Source organism: Gorilla gorilla, chromosome 1, assembly GCF_029281585.2.
Source record: "Gorilla gorilla gorilla isolate KB3781 chromosome 1, NHGRI_mGorGor1-v2.1_pri, whole genome shotgun sequence".
In the NCBI taxonomy this organism is placed as follows: domain Eukaryota; kingdom Metazoa; phylum Chordata; class Mammalia; order Primates; family Hominidae; genus Gorilla; species Gorilla gorilla.
Window position 1 is genome coordinate 223,689,164 of NC_073224.2, and position 23,342 is coordinate 223,712,505.

Genomic DNA, 23,342 nt, shown 5'->3' on the forward strand with positions numbered 1-23,342 from the left:
ATGGGTCAGGAGTTTCAGGCCTTTGAGGCCCGGCCAAACCGCAGGGGGACTCTGCAGCCGGGTCGGGGTTTCGATCCTGCGCTGCGGTCTTGCAACTGCGAAACCTTGGGGGTCGTGGTTCGTTCCTCTGGAATCCTCCTTCGTGCGTGCAGGAGGAGCCTGGCTTGGCGGGCGGTGCGAGGCTGCAAGCGGGAGGGCTCACCAGGCGTTTCCGCCCAGGGTGGCCCCTGTAAGCGCCGCAGACCCGCGGCCCCCGGCGCCCGGCCCCGCCCCCGCCTCGGCCCCGCCCCCGCCCCCGCCCCCGCCTCCGCCTCCGCCCCGGCCTGCGCCTCTCTCGCGCGGCGCAGGCTCCGCCCCCGGTTCTCCCCGCCTAGTGGAGGGGACGCCCCGCCCCGCCGCACCCGGTGCGGCCCCTCGGCCTCGGCGGCAGCAGCTGCGGAGAAGACGCGCGAAGGTAGGAGGCCGGGGGTGCGCGCGTGCGCGGGGGCTGGACGGAAGCTCTCCGGGCGAAGGAGGCCGCTCGCGTGGGGGCGGGCTGGAGCCATGTCCCGGGGCTAGGGGCGCTGTGGGCGCCGCGCCCGCCGCGCCCGCCGCTGCCCGGCACCGGAGGCCAAGAGAGCGTTGCCGACGGGCTCCGCAGATGCCCCTCCGCGTCCTGCCGCCCATCCTGCCCGGATTGTCGCGGGCCGGGGGCGCGACAGGAGGCCGAGGCCTGCCCGGGCGCAGAGGCCTGCCCGGGCGCAGCGGCCTGCAGGGCGCAGCCGTCCCTCCGCCGGTCGGGGTCCCCTCGCTCCGCTGGCGGCCGTGGGAGGCCCTCGCGACGGCCGCTACCCCTCGCAGATGCCCTCTGCAGCTCCTGCGTGCGGGCCCCGCCCTGCACTGCCCCCCTAGTGTGGGACGCGGTTTCGTCTTCATTGCAACCCTGCCGAGTCGGAAGCATTGTGCGGATGGGGAAACTGAGGCCCAGAGCGCGCGGTTGGGCTGGCCACGGAGGCAGGGCCGCCGGATGCTGTGCGGGGATGGGGCCCTGCACCCCTTGCGCCTCTCACCATGGGGCCTCAGGCCCCTGTGCCCGGCAGCGTCTCTGGAGTGGGCATTTTGAACGAGCTCCCTCCTGATTTTCACACAGACTTAAGCCTGACGACCGTGCTGGGGCGGATGTCTGCCCCTCTGGTGACCAGGTCACAGCACCCTTGGGAAGACGATTGACTGGGGAATGGGGACCCTGGGGAGGGGGCCTTCAGGGTGCCATCTGTCTGTTTACGCCAGAAAACAGAGATTTCTGTTTTCTTTCGCTGGGCTCACAGCAGGTGCTTAATAAACAGATCTTGTGGCGGGAGCAGAGGACAGCGAGGTTCAGGCACGACTCCAGGAGTCAACCCCTGGATCTCGGAGGCTCCCCACCCGCGCACATTTCCCTGACTTAACCCTCCTCTCCCCAGTCTTTCAGCCCTTGGAGGGGAGGCCCCCTTTCCACCCAGGTGGCCCCTGTGGGGGTCACTCCCTGGTTTTCACCCTGAACTTCTGGGATGCGGCAGATGCTGGATATGTGTTCGCTGGTGTCCTTGGCTCTTAGCATTCATTAATTCATTCAGCAGCTCTTCATGGAGCTTTGGCCTTAGCCCATGCACTGTGGAAGTAGCAGTGAACTAAGCCAACCTGGCACTTTGGGAGGCTGAGGTGGGAGGACGGCTTGAGCCCAAGAGTTGGAGACTAGCCTGGGCAACATCTCATCTCTACAACAAGTAAAAAATTAGCCAGGCATGGTGGCATGCACCTGTGGTCCCAGCTACTCAGGAGGCTGAGGTGGCCTCCCAAAGGCCCCCTCCTGGGCCTCCCATAAGCCCAGGAGGTCAAGGCTGCAGTGAGCCATGATTTTGCCACTGCACTCCAGCCTGGACAACAGAGCAAGACCCTGTCTCAAAGAAAAAAAAAAAGGAGGAGACAGACAACATACATGTTGGAGAAAACAGAACACCCACTGGAGGGACCTCTTTAGCTGAGAGTCAGGGGTAGGCCCCTCAGAAGGTGATACTTTTAAGCAAAAATCTGGCCGACAAGCGGGAGTCAGCCGTGCAAAGGAAGAGGGAAGAGCGTCCCAGGCAGAGAAAGTGGCAGTGCAAAGGCCCAGAGGTGGGTGCATGCCTGGTGTTTGAGGAATCAAGAAGGCCATGAGCAGCCGGGTGTGGTGGCTCACACCTGTAATCCCAGCACTTTGGGAGGCCAGGGTGGGTGGATCACTTGAGGTCAGGCGTTTAAGACCAGCCTGGCCAGTACAGTGAAACCTCATCTCTACTAAAAATGCAAAAATTAGCTGGGCATGGTGGTTCATGCCTGTAATCCCAGCTCCTGGGGAGGCTGAGGTAGGAGAATTGCTTGAACCCAGGAGGCGGAGGTTGCAGTGAGCCGAGATCGTGCATTACTGCACTCTAGCTCCAGCGTGGGCAACAGAGCAAGACGCTGCCTCAAAAAAAAAAGAAAAAAAAAGAAAAAAAAAAAAAAAGAGATGAGGTGGGAGAAGTGGAGTGGGGCCAGATCTGGTGGGCCCTGTGGGCCATGGAAGGACTTTGAACTTCATTTTAGGTGCAGTAAGGGCTAGTAGAGGGCCTTGGGTAGGGGAGGGGTATGATCTTTACTATGTGAAACCTGAGTGGGTGAGGGGATGAGCAGGGAAGCATAGAGACCCTCGGGAGCCACCTCAGCAGTCCAGGCAGTGGCTTATATAATACACATCGGCATCCTGGGGTGGTGCCAGGCACACAGCAGGCACTACAGGATGGAAGTCATTGCTGTTACTGTTTTTGTTTATTTGAGACAGGGTCTTGCTCTATCACCCAGGCTAGAGTGCAGTGACACAACCACGGCTCATTGCAGCCTCAACCTTCCAGGCTCAAGCAATCCTCCTGCCTCAGCCTCTCAAGGAACTGGGACTACAAGAGGTGCATGCCACCATGCCAGGCCAATTTGTTGTATCTTTTTTTGGTAGAGATGGAGTCTCACTATGTTGCCAGGGCTGGTCTCAAACTCCTGGGCTCAAGCAATCCTCCTGCCTCAGCCTCCCAAAGTGTTGGGATCACAGGTGTGAGTCACTGTACCCGGCTTGCTGTTATTATTTAAAACTCTGGGCTGGGCGCAGTGGCTCATGCCTGTAATCCCAGCACTTTGAGAGGCCGAGGCGGGTAGATCACTTGAGGTCAGGAGTTTGAGACCAGCCTGGCCAACATGGTGAAACCCCGTCTCTACTAAAAATACAAAAATTAGCTGGGCGCAGTGGCACATACCTGTAATCCCAGCTCCTGGGGAGGCTGAGGTAGGAGAATTGCTTGAGCCCAGGAGGCGGAGGTTGCAGTGAGCCGAGATTGTGCCATTGCACTCCAGACTGGGTGACAGAGTGAGACTCCATCTCAAAAACAAAACAAAACAAAACAAACAAACAAAAAAACAAAAATCCTTTGGAATCAGGCACACCTAGGTCGCGGCTGTGACTTGAGCTCTTTGTGGCTGGGTGCATTGGAGCCAATTATTTAACTTCGCTGAGACTTCACGCTGTCATCTGTAAAGTGAGTAGGGTGGTGCCAGGAGTGTTAAAGCAGGTAAGGGACAGATGTAACGTTTTGGGCACAGGGCCTGGCTCGTGGTTGGTTCCATATTTTTGTCATAATTTCTAGTCAGCAGCAGGAGGATAACGAAGGGGTAAGCGGATAAGAGCAGCTGCTATGTTTGAAACGAGTAATCTTTGAGGGGCTTTTTGGCTAGTTCCTGCCGCTAGCCCTGGCGAAAGGCAGGTTTGGAGGGTGGTAGTGGGGAGGGAAGGGTACAAAGGGTGTCTCCTCTGTATTTGGTCACCAAATAATGTCTCAGCATCTAGAACAAGGCACAGGGTTCTAGCCTGGGGACTAGAAAGAGCCAATAATACTCATGATAGTAATGATAACAGCAGTAATAGCCAACACTTACCCGCTGTTGAACTGCAGGTAGTAATTAAGGTAACACTAGCTAATGTGATAGTGAAACCCTGAATCCTCGGAGGCTTAGCGCAATAGAAGTTTATTTCTCATTCATGAAAAGTCCTGTTGGGTGTTTGGCAGGTGGCTTTCTATGTGGCGACCCAGGGACCGAGGTCCCTTCTGTCTTGTGGTTGCGGCATCCCCTAGGACCTTGGAGTTATTTCCTTCTAGCTGATGGACCAGGAAGGAGAGAAATAATTTTATGGGCCAAGCCTAAAGTGGCACACTGTCTTTCTGGCTTAATTCTGTGGACCAGAACTTGACCACATGGCCATATCTGACTGCAAGGGAGTCTGGGAAATGGCTTTTAGCCATATTCCTAAGAGGAATCGGAAATGCTTTGTGGCGAGCACATTGCAGTTTCTGCCACACCATATCCAGGCATATAGCTCAGCACGGAGTATTTTATTTAATGCTCATGCTAGAAACAGGCACCATTATTATCCCATTTTGCAGATGAGGAAACTGAGGCTCAGAGAAGTGAAGACACTGGTGCAGGGTCACACAGCTGGTGAGGGGCTGGTGAGCCAAGATTGGAGTCCAGGTGGGCCAGATGCTGAAGCTGTTAGCATCCAGATTTCTAAGAGGAATTCAGTCATTTTTTTTTTTTTTTTTTTTTTGGAGAATTGGGTGGAAGCAGTGGACACATACACGGGGTTCAGATATGACTTCCTGGGACCCACAGAACCCAGCAGGACTCTGGGGGAGAACTTTGGGGATGGAGCCAAGGGTGGGTGTCACCTGGTGCCGGGGCTGACATCCTGTCTCCTTCCCCCAACCCTTAGGACTGTGGTCAGGAGAAGGCACAGAATAATTCAGTTCAGTCCCTCAAAGACATCTGGGGCCCCCTCTGCTGAGCTGGGCATGCAGGGCTGGACATGCTGGTCCAGGGGTATTTGTGGCTTCCCCCCTGCTCTGGTGGGCAGGTGTGCAGCCTGTAGAGGGGATTTTTGGAGGCTGCCTAGAGGTAGAAGAGTGGGCGTCCCTGGGGTTTGTAGTGGCAGCTCTATGCTGCTGGCTGGATTAGTTTTCTTTTTTTTTTTTTTTTTTTTTTGAGACAGAGTCTCTCTCTGTAACCCAGGCTGGAGTGCAGTGGTGCGATCTCAGCTCACCGCAACCTCTATCTCCCAGTTTCAAGTGATTCTTGTGCCTCAGCTTCCCGAGTAGTTGGGACTACAGGCACCCACCACCGTGCCCAGCTAATTTCTGTATTTTTAGTAGAGATGGGGTTTCACCACATTGGCCAGGCTGGTCTAGAATTCCTGACCTCAAGCGATCCACCTGCCTTGGCCTCGCAGTGTTGGGATTACAGGCATGAGCCACCGCACCTGGCCAGTGGCTGGTTTGGTTTTGCCCAAATCTGGCTTGCTTGCCATTGCAACTTGGCAACATTTATCTTTTTGGCCCTGTTTCTTGGTTTTCCATTTGCAGGGCAGGTTCCTTAGTTGGGCATGAGCGGTCCAGCCTGGACTGATGAGCATTTATACAGCACCGTGGCATTCTGGGTCTGACCTGGATACAGAAGTAGAGCCTCAAAGCGCAAATGCCTCAGCCTTGCCCTTCAGTCACTCATTGGGAGGCTGCTGGTCTGAGTGGAATGAGCTTTGGGCTCACCACTTCCCTGAAGCACGTCGCCTTGAATAGGTGAGAGCCCAATCTCTCTGAGCCTCAGTTTTCTCATCTGGAAATGGGTTGAAGTAAGGATTTAATGAGATAATGTGAATTATCTCATTCATGTGCCCTTTGGGGCACAGCATGGAGCAGCGGGCACCCAGAGGTCAAGGGCTGAGACATAGCAGTGTAGCAGGACGAGCCGCAGGCAAAACTCCTCAGACACCAGGTTAAAGAAGGAGCTTTATTCGGCCGGAACTTCGGGAGACTTGCGTCTTAAAAGCCGAGCTCCTTGAGTGAGCAATTCCTGTCCTTTTTCGGGGCTTACAAGTCTAAGGGCAGGAGCCCAGACACGTGATGCTAATGACAATAAGAACAGCGGCCACCATTGGCTAATAGCTCACCACCTGCCAGGTGTGGTAGGTACTATCAGTCGCATTTTTTTGTTGTTTTTGGTAGGACAGAGTCTCGCTATGTTGCCCAGGCTGGTCTCAAACTCCTGGGCTCAAGCGATTCTCCCATTTTGGCCTCCCAAAGTGCTGGGATTATAGACCTGAATCACCATACTCGGTCTAGTCTCATTTTATTTTATTTTATTTTATTGAAACATAGACTCTTGCCCTGTCACCCAGGCTGGAGTGCTGTGGCACAATCTTGGCTCACTGCAACCTCCTCCTCCTGGGTTCAAGTGATTCCCCTGCCTCAGCCTCCTGAGTAGCTGGGATTATATGCACATGCCACCACGCCCCAGCTAATTTATTTATTTATTTATTTATTTATTTTTTGAGACAGAGTCTTACTCTGTCGCCAGGCTGGAGTGCAGTGGTGTGATCTCGGCTCACTGCAATGTGGCCTCTTGGGGCCTCCTCCGTGCCTCTGCTCGGTAACCATAGCCATCTTCCAGGGAACTGTGGGCATGGGTTGGTGACACTCAAAATGCGAGTGATAGGGAGGTGAACAAGGTAGGCCCTCCCACTACTGGGCTGGTATTCTGGGAACAACAGACAAGCTAACTGATGTCTTTAATGCCACAGTCAGCTTCAAGGTTCAAGCGATTCTTCTGACTCAGCCTCACAAGTAGCTGGGACTACAGGCATCCACCAACATGCCCAGCTAATTTTTGTATTTTTAGTAGAGACGGGGTTTCACCATGTTGGCCAGCATGGTCTCAATCTCTTGACCTCGTGATCTGCCCACTTTGGCCTCCCAAAGTGCTGGGATTACAGACTAATTTTTGTATTTTTATTAGAGATGGGGTTTCACTATGTTGGCCAGGCTGGTCTTGAACTCCTGACCTCAAGTGATCTGCCCGCCTCAACCTCCCAAAGTGCTGGAATTACAGGCTTGAGCCACTGTGCCTGTCCTGGTCTAGTCTCCTTTTAGAGATGAGAAAACTGAGGCTCAGGGAGGTAACCTGTTCAAGGTCTTACTGTGTTGAAGACCATAGTTGCAAGTGACAGAGCTGGGTCTCAGATGCAACCTCAGACCTGATACTGACTCCAGAGCTGTGCGCCTAAGCACTAGAGCACATAGCCTCCTTGCCCCAGGGAAAGAACAATGGGAGGTGGTGGGTGACCTCTGGGTCTCAGGGCCCTGGGATATAGGGACTGTGCCTTTTTTTTTTTTTTTTTTTTTGAGACAAAGTTTCGCTCTTGTTGCCCAGGCTGGAGTGCAATGGCATGATCTCAGCTCACTGCAACCTCCGCCTCCCAGGTTCAATTGATTCTCCTGCCTCAGCCTCCCAAGTAGCTGGGATTACAGGCATGTGCCACCACACCCGGCTAATTTTTATATTTTTGGTGGAGATGGGGTTTCGCCATATTGATCAGGCTGGTCTCGAACTCCTGACCTCAGGTGATCCGCCTGCCTTGGCCTCCCAAAATGCTGAGATTACAGGTGTGAGTGCCCATGCCTGGCAGGGACTGTGCCTTTTGCATTTTCAAATGAAGGAAATGAGAATTTCTTGAGTGTTGACCGGGTGTCCCCCCGGCACCGTGTCATGTGCTGGTTATGCACACACGATATTCTGTTTCATCCCCGGACAGCTCTGTGAGGTGAGTACCAATATTATCACATCTTACATAAGAGGACACTGAGTCTCAGAGAGAGGCAGAGTCACTGTCCCTGGTACACCCAGCTAGTAGGGGCTGGGGTGGGTGTGAAGGGGCCAGAAGCTTCCCAATAAGTGCCTGAAGGGCAAGGCTAGGGCATTTGTAGTTCGAGGCTCTACCACTGTGTCTAGGTCAGACCTAGGAATGCCGCAGGTGTTGCATAAATGCTCATCAGTCCAGGCTGGACCGCTCTTGCCCAACTAAGTGCCAAGCCTGGCCTGGGTGATCTCACAGCCTGCATTCTTTGCCCTACACCTGTTGTGGGAAAACGTAAATCCTCTCATTCTTAGCTAACCATGTGACCCCCGTTCTGGGCCAGCAAAGATGATCCCAAATACTTAGGACTCTGGCCTTTCGCACTGCGTGGCTACTGACCCCACCCCCTCGGCTTGGAGGGCTCTAGGACCCAACAACCTGCGGAGGGTGAACAGTGTGTGAGGTCCTGACCTCCAGCTGCCTCCCCTCCTTTCCTCCCCCCATTCCCTCTTCTCTCTCCTCCCTCCCTTTCTCTCCCTTCTCCTCCCCTCTCTTCATCCTTCCTCTTCCTTTGGCTCCCCACCTCTGCTTCCCTCATCTCCTGTCCTTTTCCATCCCCTCCCTCCTCAGCCCCCATCCCAGAGCCTGGAGTTGCAGAGGCAGCTACAGGAGGAGCAGGCCTCCTACTGGCGCAAGCTGCAGGCCTACCTGAAGGGCCAGCAGCGGCAGGCCCAGCTTGTGTGCAGCGGCTGCAGGGCAAGGTCAGGGCCACCCACTCCTGCTACTGCCCTCCCACATGTTCATTTTGCCCTGCCCCCACCCTTGGGGGTCACCATCAGCTCCCCATCCCCACATTCTCCAGTACAAGAAGAGGTGCTCGGAGCTGGAGCAGCAGCTGCTGGAGAGATCCGGAGAGCTGAAGCAGCAGCGGCTAAGGGTGGGTGCCAGGGTGGGGCAGGGGCAGGCCTGCCCCTGCCCTCCACCTGCCCTGCCTGATGCTTTAACCTCTCTCCCACCCAGGACACAGAGCACAGCCAAGACCTGCAGAGTGCCCTCATCCGGCTGGAGGAGGAGCCGCAGAGGTGGGGGCACAACAGGGAGGGCCAGGGCTGGCAGCATGGCCCCCTGGGCGAGCGCCTGCTGATCCCCTTTGCCCTATTCAGGAGTGCCAGCCTGGCCCAGGTGAAAGCCGTGCTCCGAGAATATCTGGACCAGGCAGGCTCGGCCAACCAGGCTCTGAGTGAGGACATACAAAAGGTGACCAACGACTGGACATGCAGCCGCAAGGAGCTGGAGCAGCGGGAGGCGGCATGGAGGTTCGAGGAGGAGGTGGGCATGGGGGTGCAGGGAGGCCAGCTTGACCCAAGGGGAAGGGGCACTGCAGAGGAGGGAGGACTCAGAAGCCTGGAGAGGGAGAGGGAGCACTGTCCAAGGGAGCCTGTTAGCAGAATAGCCGTCATCACAATAGCTGGTCTTTATCAATGCGTAGCATGTCCCATGTGCACGGTGTGCGTTGACCTTTATTCCTGGTGATAACTGCATGTGGTAGGTGCTATCATCCTCCTGATTTTAAAGACAGGTTAAGGCCGGTCGCAGTGGCTCATGCCTGTAATCCCAGCACTTTGGGAGGCTGAGACAGGCGGATCACTTGAGGTCAGAAGTTCGAGACCAGTCTGGCCAACATGGTGAAACCCTGTCTCTACTAAAAATACAAAAATTAGCTGGGCGTGATGGTGCACGCCTGTCATCCTAGCTATTTGGGAGGCTGAGAGATCATGCCACTGCACTCCATCCTGGGCAACAGAGCAAGACTCTGTCTCAAAATAAATAAATAAAGAGAGATTAAGTAACTTGCCCACAGTCATGCAACTGGCAGCTGGGATGCAAAGCTAGGTCCCTTGCATTTTTGCCCTTCCTTGCTGCCTCTTGCAGCCAAAAGAGGACTTGAAACCCAGGTCCCTGTGCAGGAGGGAGCCATGAGGCTTGGGAGGCTGAGCGTGGCCGCTGCGACACAGCTCTGTGCACAGACCCACAGGAAGACCCAATCCCTGAACGATGGTGCCTCCCAGGATGGTCAGAGATAAGGAAAGCAGTGGGAGGGAGTAAACCCGCTCTCACCCCAACCCTTCCCTCGGCATGTCTTCCCTCCAGTCCTTCAACGCCTACTTCAGCAAGGAGCACAGTCACCTGCTCCTGCTATGGAGGCAGGTGGTGGGGTTCCGGCGGCTGGTCAGCAAAGTGAAGATGTTCACTGAGAGGTGAGGCCTGGCCAGGGATAGGCAGCAGCTGAGAGCCAGCCCTGCTCTTTATATCCAGCTCAACTCAGTTGAATTTCAGTTCAACTCAATGCACCTGCTGTGCACAAGGGCCGGTGAGGACACAGAGGCAACTTGTAATAACCATTACCACAGTCGTGGCAGTCAGCATTTATTAGATGTTTACTCTGGGCTAGGCTCTTTGTATATTTCCTTTCAACTAATATTCATAGCTTCCCTGTGAGGTAGGAACTGTGTTCATTCCCATTTTATAGATGAGGACATTGAGGTACACAGAGGTTGAGTGATCTTCCTGAGGTGGCACAGTAGTACATAAGTGGCTGAGTCAGAGTTTCAAGTTCCTGATTGATTGATTGATTGATTGATTGATTTTAAGATGGAGTCTCACTCTGTCACCAGACTGGAGTGCAGTGGCACGATCTTGAATCACTGCAACCTCCACTTCCTTGGTTCAAGCAATTCTCCTGCCTCAGCCTCCCAAGTTGCTGGGATAACAGGCACATGCCACCACGACTGGCTAACTTTTTTTGTAGTTTAGTAGAGACGGGGTTTCACCATGTTGCCCAGGCTGGTCTCGAACTCCTGAGCTCAGGCGGAGCCTTAGCCTCCCAAAGTGCTGGGATTATAGGCCACCGTGGGATTATAGCTGAGCCACCATGCCAGGCTGAAGTTCCTGATTTTAATCCACTAGAATATTCAGCTTTGCTACCAAGGACCTCACAGCCTCTTGTGATGAAAAGATGTAGATCCCCAAAATTCTAGACTGAGGAAGCAAGTGGTCAGTGATATGTACATGGGACAGAGGGAATGACCTGGAGGCTCAGAAGGATGGGAGGGGTGGGGAGGTCAGAAAAACCAATTTGTGGAGATGGAATTTGCTCAGAGCATCAAGGGATGGGTAGGGTTGAAGCAGAGCAGCAGGCGCTCCAAGCAGGAGCAAGGCATGAGCAAAGGCATGGAGGTGGGAGCCCATGACAGCCAGGGGGTTGCAAGGAAGAGCTGGTACAGGGAAAGGAGAGCCTGCCTGAGCGGGGGAGCTTGGGCCTGCCTGATCTTTGAGCAGGGGTGTCTGATTGGTGTGAGCAGTCAGCTCAACAGTAGTGTCAGGGAGGCTGCGGAGAGAGCCCCAAGGCAGGAGGCCAAGGTATTTCATTTAGTGCGTTAAAAACATTTTAGTTAGTAATCTTTTCTTTTCTTTATGGCTCACTACAGCCTCGGCCTCCTCGTCTCAAGCACTCCTCCTACCTCAGATCCTGTGCAGTTGGGACCACAGGTGCATGCCACCAGGCTTGCTGATTTTTTTATTTCTTGTAGAGTCGAGGTCTCACTTTGTTGCCCAGGCTGGTCTTGAACTCCTGAGCCCAAGTGATGCCCCTGCCTTGACCTCCCAAAGTGCTGGGATTACAGGCAAAGTGTGGGATTACAGCAACCACAACTGGTTTAATAATCTTTTCTTAATATCATCGAATAGCCAGTGTCTAAATTTTCCATATGTCTGATAAATGTCACAGATAGGCCAGGTGCGGTGGCTCACACCTATAATCCCAGTACTTCAGGAGGCCGAGGCAGGCGGATCATCTGAGGTCAGGAGTCCGAGACCAGCCTGGCCAACATGGTGAAACCCCCATCTCTACTAAAAATACAAAAATTATCCAGGTGTGGTGACACATGCCTGTAATCCCAGCTACTGGGGAGGCTGAGGCACCAGATTCGCCTGAACCCAGGAGGCGGAGGTTTCAGTGAGTCGACATCACACCACTGCACTCCAGCCTGGGTGACAGAGTGAAACTCTGTCTCAGAAAAAAAAGTCACAGATAGTCTTGCTTTAGTTTTTTCTTTACAATTTGTTTGAATCTGGATCCATAGACATTCACAAAATGTGAATGGTTGCTTTGTCTTTTTTTTTTTTTTCGAGATGGAGTCTCGCTTTGTTGCCCAGGCTGGAGTGCAGTGGCAGGATCTTGGCTCACTACAACCTCTCCCTCCTGGGTTCAGCAATTCTATGGCTTCAGCCTCCTGAGTAGCTGAGATTACAAGAGTGCGCCACCACGCCCAGCTAACTTTTGTATTTTTAGTAGACATGGGGGCTTCACCATGTTGGCCAGGCTGGTCTTGACCTCAGGTGATCCACCTACCTTGGTCTCCCAAAGTGCTGGGATTACAAGAGTGAGCCACTGTGGCCGGCCCATGCTTTGTCTTTGAAGTCCCTTTTAACTTATTTGTTCAGGAAACTGGGCCAATTGTCCTTGGAGATTCTCATGGTCTGGATTTTGCTGGTTGCATCCTTATGGTGTCAATTAACATGTTTCTTTATCCCATGTATTTCCTGTAAATTGGATGTTGGATCTAAAGCTAGGTCAGATTCAGGTTCTTCTGCTTGCTTTTTCGTTAGATCAAGACTCCATAAGTAGAATGTGTTCTTCCATCAGGATGTCCCTATGCCAGCTGTCTCTCTTTTCAAGATCCAACCCACTCATCAGAGGCTGCAAAACTGTGAGCTTCTCATTTAGTCACTCGTGTGTATATTAATTAGAATTCTATAATGAGGCACTTTCCCTCCTTACTATTGGATAACCAGTGGTACAGTTCATTCAGGAAAGGAAAGGAAAGGATTTAACCTGTATTATGGACTTAAAATACTTTTTTTTTCTTTTTTTTTTTTTTTTTGAGACAGTCTCTCTCTGTTGCCCAGGCTGGAGTGCAGTGGCACAATCACAACTCACTTAGGCTTGACCTCCCAGGCTCAAGTGATCCTCCCACCTCAGCCACCCAAGTAGCTGGGACTACAGGAGTGCGCCACCACACCTGGCTAATTTTTTGTATTTTTAGTAGAGATGGGGTTTCACCATGTTGCCCAGGCTGGTCTCGAATGCCTGACCTCAGGTGATCTGCCCGCCTTGGCCTCCCAAAATGCTGGGATTATAGGTGTGAGCCACCACGCCTGGCCTCAGCGTAGTTTTAATTTGTAGTTGGGAGCGAGCCCCATCCCATCCCCATCCTGTGCTCTCTCCCAAAGGACCTGCTGCAGCTGGGAGGGGAGCTGGCCCGGACATCACGAGCTGTCCAGGAGGCGGACCTGGGACTGAGCACGGGCCTGTGGCTGGCAGAGAGCCAGGCCGAGGCAGCCCTGGAGAAACAGGCCCTGCTGCAGGCCCAGCTGGAGGAGCAGCTGCGGGACAAGGTGCTCCACTAGAAGGACCTGGCCCAGCAGCAGATGCAAAGTGACCCGGACAAGGCTGACCTCAGTGCCAGGTGGGTACCTGGTGGGTGCCGCACGAGGCAGGTGTCCCTGCAGAAGGTAAAACTGGAGAGTTGGGGAGAAGGGAGCATCTGTTCACTAGGAGCAGGGCCTTCCTCTGTGAGCTCAGCCAGTCTTCCCAGGCACCCCACTGAGGTTCCGAGGCACTTGCCCAGTGTATATCATAAACAGCTTAGCCTCCTATGACAGAACCTGTGGCCGGGTGCAGTGGCTCACACCTGTAATCCCAGCACTTTGGGAGGCCAAGGTGGGGCATTACCTGAGGTCAGGAGCTCAAGACCAGCCTGCCCAACAGGCGAAACCCTATCTCTACTGAAAATACAAAAATTAGCCGGGTGTGGTGGCACGTGCCTGTAATCCCAACTACAAGGGAGGCTGAGACAGGAGAATCGCTTGAACCCAGGATGTGGAGGTTGCAGTGAGCCAAGATCACATCACTGTATTCCAGCCTGGGTGACAGAGTGAAACTCCGTCTCAAAAAAAAAAAACCAACCAAAAAAGGAACTTGTGCCCCTTACTCCTGCCATCTGGACAAGTCCTCAACTGCTTTCCCATGAGGTAAAGCTGGTGGGAACCTCATTCCCATTTCACAGATGAGAAATGTGAGGTCTGGAGAGGAGCCGGGACTTGCCTAAGGTCGGGGAGGTGGATGTTATGGTCCCTGCCTCAGGTTTGGAGAAGCATGGTGGACACAGAGCTAGTGGATTTGAGAGGGTGGGGTGGTCCCGTATTCACCTCTGTTGCTCCCCCAACTCCAGAGTGACAGAGCTGGGCCTGGCAGTGGAGCGTCTTCAGAAGCAGAATCTGGAGAAGGATCAGGTCAACACGGACCTCACTGAGAAGCTTGAGGCCCTGGTGAGCTGCAGCTGTCCCTGAGATGGGGCAGGGTGGGATGGGGTACCGGCCAGATCCACGGACGCAGGCTTAGGGCTGGGCTGCCTGGGCCACCCCCAGCATCCCACTCACACTGAGGTTCAGCCCTCACAGGTGTGCAGGCTTTGTGGGAGGCACACTCACCTCCTCCATCCCATTTCTTCCTCCCAGCAGCCCTGTAGCATAATCCTCATGACACAGATGGGGAAACTGAGGCCCAAGAGGGGAAATGCTTGTCCAGTCTCAGAGCCAGTAAGCTGGAGAGTCAGGACTTGAACTCCCATCCGCGTTCTCCAGGTCCAGATGCTGCCTCTGGAATCCCAGCTGCCCATCCCCACTAGTGGGACACTCACTCCCCCAGGGTACAGCCTGGTTTGGTCACCCCTCTGTGTGGGGCCTGGCCTGGGTTCTAGGTCCAGCTCTCCTCCAATCGACTGTGTGACCTGGGGCAGGATACAGCTGTTCTCTGCGCCTGGTCTGTTCAGTGAGGGCCTCGGGCCTGCTGTGGGGTCTACCAGATGTCTGGCCTATGGACATAGCTTCAGAGGCCACCTGGTCAGTGGTAGACCAGGAAGGGAGGGGAAGGGGAGGTTTCAGATAAGACAGAACCCGGACCACCCTTTGTCTCCCTAACTACACTCCAGGAATCCCTGCGGCTACAGGAGCAGGCGGCCCTGGAGACATAGGACGGAGAGGGGCTACAGCAGAGCCTAAGGGACCTGGCACAGGTGTGAGCCCAAAGAGGTGGGAAGACAGGGCACTGCCAGGCAGTCCTGGGCTCCCCCGCCACGCCTTTCGGTGGCCTGGGACTGAACTGCAAATGGGTGGGGGCCTGGGACCCAGGCTGTAGATGCTCAGCACCCCCGGCCCTGGGGAGCCCCCAGTCTCAGAGGGGAGGCACGGCCCTTTTGGAGGCCACCTGTGAGCTGAGGACTGAGCTAGTGGAGGAGGTGAAATCAGGAAGGCTTCTTGTAAGAGGGAGCATTTGGGATGAGGCGGCCCCCAGCCTCGCCTGGGCGTCTTTGCCAGCTAACACTGCGGTTCCTAACTCTGAGGCCTTCTTCTGCCCGCCTCCCCTACCCTCAGTCCGTCCTGTCGGACACTGAGAGCGGCGTCCAGCTGAGCGGCTCCTAGCGCACCGCGAATGACTCCCACGGCAGCCTGCGGGGGCCCTCGCGCCAGCGGACCCCGTCCCCACCGCGGCGCTCCTTGCCCGGCCGAGGCCGTTCACCCCGCCGAGGCCCCTCCCCGGCCTGCTCAGACTCCTCGACGCTCGCCCTGATCCACTCTGCCCTACACAAGCACCAGCTGCAGGTCCAGGTAGGAAGGGGCTTGAGCGTTCTGGGCTCAGCCAGAGGCCTGGAGGGAGCGTCTGGCGCCCTCCGGGTGGGGGCGGGGCGGGGGCAGGTCCGGGGCCAGGGTCCGGGGGAGGAGTCCGAGCGCATTGGGGTGCAGCCAGAGCCCTGAGAAATAGTGTCTGAGGGTGTCAGGACCCCCAAGGAGGTGGCCGAGAGCTCTGCGGTGAAGCCGAGCCCAGAAGTGGGGGTGCTTGGGCAGCTGGGGGTGGGTGCTTGGGCAGCTGGTGGAGGGAGGAGGCTGCGGCAGTGTTAGGGTCCTGGTAGAGAGGGAGACAGATCCCTGGTCACACAGAGCCAGGACCCGGGGAAAAGGTCTAGCAAGGGGAATCAGAGCCTAGAATGAGAGGAGCTTGGGAACTAGGGGCAGAGCCAGGGTAGGGAGGAGTCTGAGAGTGGAACCAGGATGCAAGGGGGAGGAGCCTGGGAGCCCTGGGGGTGGGGTCAGAACCCAGGAGACAAGTGTGCCTGGGGGTTTGTCTGGCATCCGGGGGGCTTTGATAGGAGTTCTCCGGGACCCCAGGGAGGTGAGGGTTCAGAGGGTGGTGAGGGCACATAGGAGGGGAGTGGAAGCCTGGCTCTCAGGCCTAGGCCCCTATCCTGCCCCAGGCCAAGTCCAGGCCCTGGACCCTACCTAGCGTAGGCTAGTGTGTGTCCCTGGAACCAGAAGAGAGTAGGTGGGCTCTGGAGGTCTCAAAGGACCCCCCTAGACTCTGTGATCCCCACGCCCCAGGACATGCGTGGGCGCTATGAGGCAAGCCAGGACCTGCTGGGCACCCTGCGGAAGCAGCTTAGCGACGGCGAGAGTGAGCGGCGGGCCCTAGAGGAACAGCTGCAGCGCCTGCGGGACAAGACCGATGGCACCATGCAGGCCCACGAGGACGCCCAGCGCGAGGTGCAGCGGCTGCGGAGTGCCAACGAGCTCCTGAGCAGGTGCCGGGGAGGTCTGAGCTGGGGGTGCTGAAGAATAAGTCGGCGGCTGGGAATAACACCAGTGGAGCCTTATGCGTGTGGCTCTGCACTAATATGGTCGCCACTAGCTGCATGTGCCTGTTAACGTTTAGGTATTTATTTATTTATTTATTTTTAAGATGGAGTCTCGCTGTGTCACCCAGGGTGGAGTGCAGTGGCGCGATCTGGGCTCACTGCAAGCTCCTCCTCCCAGGTTCACGCCATTCTCCCGCCTCAGCCTCCCTAGTAGCTGGGACTATAGGCACCCGCCACCACGGCCGGCTAATTTTTTTTTTTTTTTTTTTTTGAGACGGAGTTTCACTCTGTCACCCAGGCTGGAGTACAGTGACGCGATTTCAGCTCACTGCATCCTCCGCCTCCGAGTTTTAAGCATTTCTCACCTCAACCTCCCAAGTAGCTGGGATTACAGGTGCCCACCACCACTCCTGGCCAATTTTTTGTATTTTTAGTAGAGGCGGGGTTTCACCATCTTGGCCAGGCTGATCTTGAACTCCTGACCTCGTGATCCACCCGCCTCCGTCTCTCAAAGTTCTGGGATTACAGGCATGAGCCACCGCACCCGCCCAACGTTTATTTTTTAGTATTCAGTTTTGTTTTGTTTTGCTTCGTTTTGAGTCACGCTCTTGCTCTGTTTCCCAGGCCGGGGCACAATTGGTCCCTCACAGCTCACGGTAGCATGGAACTCCCAGACTCAAGCGGTCCTCCTACCTCTACTTCCCAACTGCCCCTAGTTGGGGGCCAGGGCCTGGGCCTGGCCTGGGGAAGGATATGGGACCGAAACCTGAGAGTTAGGTTTCCACTCCCTTCCTCTGTGCCCTCATCACCCTCTGAGCCCTCACCTCCCTGGGTTCCTGGGCAACTCTGATCTCAGCCCCAAGGATACTAGACAAGCCCCCAACATTTCTAAATTTTTTGTAGAGATGGGGGTCTCACTATGTTGGCCATGCTGGTCTTGAACTCCTAGCTTCAAACACTCCTCCCACCTCAGCCTCCCAAATTGCTGGGATTACAGGCACAAGCCACTGTACCTGGCTCTATTAAAATTTAATTAAAAATTTGAAAAAGTGAAAATTCAGGCTGGGTGTGGTGGCTCACACCCAGCTGGCTGGCCAACATGGTGAAACCCGGTTTCTACTAAAAATACAAAAATTAACCAGGCATGGTGGCATGCTCCTGTAATGCCAGCTACTCGGAAGGCTGAGGTGGGAGAATCACTTGAACCCCGGAGGCAGAGGTTGCAATGAGCAAGGATAACGCCACTGCACTCCAGGCTGGGAGACGTAGTGAGACTCCATCTCAAAAACAAACAAACAAAAAAGATGCGGTGGCTCACACCTGTAATCCCAGCACTTGGGGAGGCCGAGGTGGGCGGATCACGAGGTCAGGAGATCGAAACCATCCTGGCTAACACGGTGAAACCCCATCTCTACTAAAAATACAAAAACAAAATTAGCTGGGTGTGGTGGGCGCCTGTAGTTCCAGCTACTCGGGAGGCTGAGGCGGGACAATGGTGTGAACCTGGGAGGCGAAGCTTGCAGTGAGCCAAGATTGCGCCACTGTACTCCTGCCTGGGTGACAGATCGAGACTCCATCTCAAAAAAAAAGAAAAAAGAAAAAGAAAATTCAGTTCTTTAGTTGCCCTAGGCACATTTCAAGCACTCATCAACCACACATGGCCATAGAACATTTCTGTCATCTCAGAGAGTTCTACTGACAGCGCTATTCTGGACCGTATTTCTTGGAGTTTTTTGTTTGTTTGTTTTCAGAGATGGGGTCTTGCTGTGTTGCTCAGGATGGTCTCAAACTCCTGGCCTCAAGCGATTCCCCTGCCTCGGCCTCCCAAAATGCTGAGATTACAGGCATAAGCCACCATGCCTAGCCTTGAAGATTGTTTTTTTCTTTTAATTTGAGACAGAGTCTCGTTCTGTCACCCAGGCTGGAGTACAGTGGTGCGATCTCAGTTCACTGCAACCTCCACCTCCTAGGCTTAAGTGATCCTCCCACCTCAGCCTCCTGAGTAGCTGGGACTACAGGCACACACCACCACGCCTGCCTAATTTTTCTGTTTTTTGTAGACATGGGGTTTTGCCATGTTGCCCAGGCTGATCTCTAACTCCTGAGCTCAAATGATCACCCATCTTGGCTTCCCAAAGTACTGGGATTATAGGTGTGAGCCATCACACCCGGCACCTTGAAGATTTTTAAGAGAAGAAATTATCCACTTTTTTTTTTTTTTTTTCTGCAGTCTTGTTGCCCATGGCACGATCTTGGCTTACTGCAACCTCCACCTCTCAGGTTCAAGCAATTGCCTCAGCCTCCCTGGTAGCTGGGATTACAGATGCCTGCCAGCATGCCTGGCTAATTTTTATATTTTTAGTAGAGATGGGGTTCCACCATGTTGGCTAGGCTGGTGTTGAACTCCTGACCTCAGGTGATTTGCCCACCTCGGCCTCCCAAAGTGCTAGATTACAGGCATGAGCCACCATTCTTTGTACCTTGAAGATTTTTAAGACAAGAAATTATCCACTTAGCTGCCAGGTTGTTTTTGATAGTTTGTTGTTTGGTTTTTCTCTTCATAAATGTAACCATCTAATGAAAAGTTTGAAAAATAGAAATAAAAAGACCTCGCCTTCTCACAGCCTCATCTGCCCATCCTAACTCATGTAGGGCACTGGTTTTCCTTCCCACTGTGTTGCCTGGCAGTCAGATAGAAAACGTTTCCTGCACACCTACTGTGCGCCAGGCTCTTGGCTGAGTGTTTTATACATACTCTGTCATTTAGTCTTCCTGTCAAACTTATGCAATTCGGAACTCTTTTGTTGTAAGCTTGAGAGGCTCGCTCAGACTCATACAGCATGTGTGGCTGGGGTGGCAGGGTGGGAACTGGAATTCAGGTCCACGGGAGAGTAAACCCAGGCTTTCCATGCCTGGAAAGGAGAAGGTCTTTTTAAGTAGTTGTGTTCACAACAAACATCCCATTTTGCATTCTGTGAAATGTAGAGATGGGGGTCTCACTATGTTGCCCACGCTGGTCTTGAACTCCTAGCTTCAAACACTCCTCCCACCTCAGCCTCCCAAATTGCTGGGATTACAGGCATAAGCCACTGTGCCTGGCTCTATTAAAATTTAATTAAAATTTTTAAAAAGTGAAAATTCAGGCTGAGTGTGTTTTACTGAACAGCACGTTGTCAACTGGGCACAGTGGCTCACGCCTGTAATCCCAGCACTTTGGGAGACTAAGGCGGGTGGATCACTTGAGGTCAAGAGTTTGAGCCCAGCCTGGCCAACATGGCGAAACCCCATCTGTACTAAAAATTTTAAAAATTGGCCCGGCATAGTGGCTCACGCCTGTAATCCCAGCACTTTGGGAGGCCGAGGTGGGAGGAACACCTGAGTTTGGGAGTTTGAGACCAGCCTGACCAACAGGGAGAAACCCTGTCTCTACTAAAAATACAAAACTGGCCATCCGTGATGGTGCATGCTTGTAATCCCAGCTACTTGGGAGGCTGAAGCAGGAGAATCGCTTGAACATGGGAGGCAGAGTTTGCGGTGAACCGAGATCACGCTATTGCACTCCGGCCTGGGCAACAAGAGTGTCAAAAAAATAAATAAAAATAAAAGTACAAAATAAAAAAATAAAAATAAAAAAATTAGGGCTGGGTGTGGAGGCTCACGCCTGTATTCCTAGCACTTTGGGATACCGAGGCGGGCAGATCACTTGAGGTCAGGAGTTTGAGACCAGCCTGGCCAATATGGTGAAACCCTGCTTCTAACTAAAAATGCAAAAATTAGCTGGGTGTGGTGATAGGTGCCTGTAATCCCAGCTACTCAGGAGGCTGAGGCAGGAGAATTGCTCGAACTCTGGAAGTGGAGGTTGCAGCAAGCTGAGATTGTGTCACTGCACTCCAGCCTGGGCGACAAAGTGAGACTCTGTCTAAAAAAAAAAAAAAAAAAATTGCTGGACGTGGTGGCTCACACCTGTAATCCCAGCACTTTGGGAGGCCGAGGCGGGCAGATCATGAGGTCAGGAGATCAAGACCATCCGGCTAACATGGTGAAAACCTGTCTCTACTAATAATACAAAAAATTAGCCGGGTGTGGTGGCAGGCGCCTGTAGTCCCAGCTACTCAGGAGGCTGAGGCAGGAGAATGCCATGAACCTGGGAGGCGGAGCATGCAGTAAGCCGAGATCACGCCTGGGTGACAGAGCAAGACTCCGTCTCAAAAAAAAAAAAAAAAGAAAATCACATCGGGAAGGTTTTTCGCACCTACTGACAGTGGGGAAAGTGGCAGCTCACGGCAAGTCTTTGGGGTCCTAGTTGTTCCCTTCTCCTCCCTCCCCTGCCGTGGCCACCATGTGCCTGTGTAGCAGGAAGCTGTGGGATCTGCAGACTTAGCTCTATCAGGCTTCCCAGAATTGAGGGGCATGGGGTGTTATAGGGGACATTTCCTGGTCATGTGGCTTAGCAGAGCTGGTGGCACAATTGCCCATGTGTCCCAGGAGCCTAACCTGGCCTCTTCTACCTGGTAGGGTGCTTGGAGATAAAGCCAGCACCTCCATCCACTCCAAGTGGGTGGGCTGGGGAGAAGGAAAGCCAGGTTCTTCTGCTGGAGGGTGTGAGTGAAATGAGTCAGCTATGGGCAGGGTCAGGGAAGGCTTCCTGGAGGCAGGTTCCTTGGAAGATGGGAGATTGTAGCTCATGGCTAGAGGAGCAGCCAGCCAACTTCCCTGCAGAGAGCAGCCCCGGCATCCCCTCTGCTTGTCCTGAAGGGAGAAGAGCAACCTGGCCCACAGCCTGCAGGTGGCCCAGCAGCAGGCCAAGGAGCTGCGGCAGGAGCGGGAGAAGCTGCAGGCTGCCCAGGAGGAGCTGCGGTGCCAGCGGGACCGGCTGGAGGAAGAGCAGGACGACGCAGTGCAGGATGGCGCGCGGGTGCGCCGGGAGCTTGAGCGCAGGTGAGCAGCATCTCACCTCCCTGCCAGGACCCTTCAAATGTGCCTCGGGTCCCCTGACGGTGCCCCCCGTGGGGTTAGGTGACCCCCACTGGGTCCTGGGCCTCCTACCGTCTGGACCCCTCTGATGTCGGGTTTTCTAACCAGACCCATTTCAGGAAACTGGGGCTCAGGGAGGTGTCGTCACTTACCTGGAGTCAGAGAACTAGTTAAAAGGTAGAACTTGGATGATAATAACAAGAATAATTAAAATAACAGTAGTAATATTAGTATTTTAAAAATTTAGTTAGAATAATAATAATATCCTTACTAATTTCACTAAGTGCCAGATACAATTTTAAGCAATTCAGTTCTGTCATTTAACTCCATGATAACTCTGTGACATAGAAGCTGTTATCTCCATTTCGTGGATGGTAAACTGAGGCACAGAGAAGCCATGTCACTTGCCCCAGGTCACACAGTTAGCAGAAGGGCCAGGATTTGAACCCAGACATTCTGCCTTCAGAGTTAACCTCTTCACCACTGCGCTGCTTACCTCTCAGGGACGTGGTCGATGATGATGTTTAGTAGACTGTGGTGGAGCATGTTATTCTTGTTTCTGAAGGTCCTTGGGGAGATGTGTCAGGCACTATTTTAAGCACATGTGAAGTTTATATCCTTAAAACAGGCCGGGCACGGTGGCTCACGCCTGTAATCCCAGCACTTTGGGAGGCCAAGGCAGGCAGATCGCCTGAGGTCAGGAGTTCGAGACCAGCCTGACCAACGTGGAGAAATCCCATCTCTACTAAAACTACAAAAATTAGCCAGCCGTGGTGGTGAGCACCTGTAATCCCAGCTACTAGGGAGGCTGAGGCAGGAGAATTGCTTGAACCTGGGAGGCAGAGGTTGCAGTCAGCCAGGATCGCACCACTGTACTCCAGACTGGGCGACAGAGCAAGACTGTGTCTCAAAAAAACAATGTCACGAGGCAAGTGTTACCTCATTTTGCAGATGTGAAAACAGAGGCCCAGGGTCATGGAGCTAAGCAGTAGTGGGCTTGGTTGCCCTGTGGCTCAGGCTGTTTCTCTCCAAACTCCTGCCTCAGGCCTGGTCCCCGGCCCAGCATCTTGCTGGCTACAGGAGGTTCGGGGCAGGAAAGTGACATGGGCCACCCACCCACCCTTTGTCCCGCAGCCATAGACAACTAGAGCAGCTGGAAGGGAAGCGCTCAGTCCTGGCCAAGGAGCTGGTGGAGGTGAGGGAGGCGCTGAGCCGCGCCACGCTGCAACGGGACATGCTACAGGCCAAGAAGGCCAAGGTGGCCGAGGCGCTGACCAAGGTGGGTCCCTGTCTGCTGCACAACCACAAACCTACCTCTGACCCCCCAGCCCCAAGCCTTATCACTCTGGCACAGACTGGTCCCAGTGTCAGGCAGACCTCTGAGCCTGGTCACAGACTGACTCCTTCTTTCTGGATACAGGCTGATCTTTGTCTGTGGATACAGGCCTGTGGATACAGGCCACAGACCTCTGGACCTCTGGTCCCAGCCATAAGTGGACTGACCTCTCTTTATGGCCATATCCCTGCTCTTCTGGATGCTCCTGGGGGCAGTGCCGATAGCTCAGGGTCATCCAGTGCCTGAGACTCAGCTCCTGGGGTCGGAGAGTTGGGGCCACAGCCCAGAGAGTCCTTGGCAGGGTCATGCCCTGTCCGCTGCAGTCTGGGCTCTGAGCAGTGCTATCCCTAGACCCTACTCAGGGGATCCCCTGAACTCTGGCCCTGCCCTGCAGCTTGAGCTACTTTTGCACAGCTTTGTGGTGTGTGGCTTCTAAATGGCTCATAAGCAGCAGGCTTTCTGCGGTGATTTTTTTTTTTCCATCTCACACTGTGTCCCCTCCTTGTCTCCCCTCCCCTGTCTCCGAGGGTCCATCTCTCTGGGTCTCTTCTTGGGCCTCTTCACCTCCTCCCGACCT

At 54.1% G+C, this 23,342-nt stretch overlaps 1 protein-coding gene across 1 annotated transcript in view; it reads left to right on the forward strand.

Moving 5' to 3' along the window:
* Positions 1–23,342, forward strand: part of LOC129533277 (rootletin-like) — a 30,982-nt gene continuing 7,640 nt past the window's right edge. The window contains 12 exon segments of the mRNA XM_063710224.1: positions 1–229; positions 348–454; positions 8,568–8,642; positions 8,726–8,787; positions 8,869–9,034; positions 12,998–13,233; positions 13,999–14,095; positions 14,758–14,841; positions 15,200–15,433; positions 16,202–16,401; positions 21,211–21,393; positions 22,564–22,708. Coding sequence (XP_063566294.1) covers positions 1–229; positions 348–454; positions 8,568–8,642; positions 8,726–8,787; positions 8,869–9,034; positions 12,998–13,233; positions 13,999–14,095; positions 14,758–14,841; positions 15,200–15,433; positions 16,202–16,401; positions 21,211–21,393; positions 22,564–22,708 — 1,818 coding nt within the window.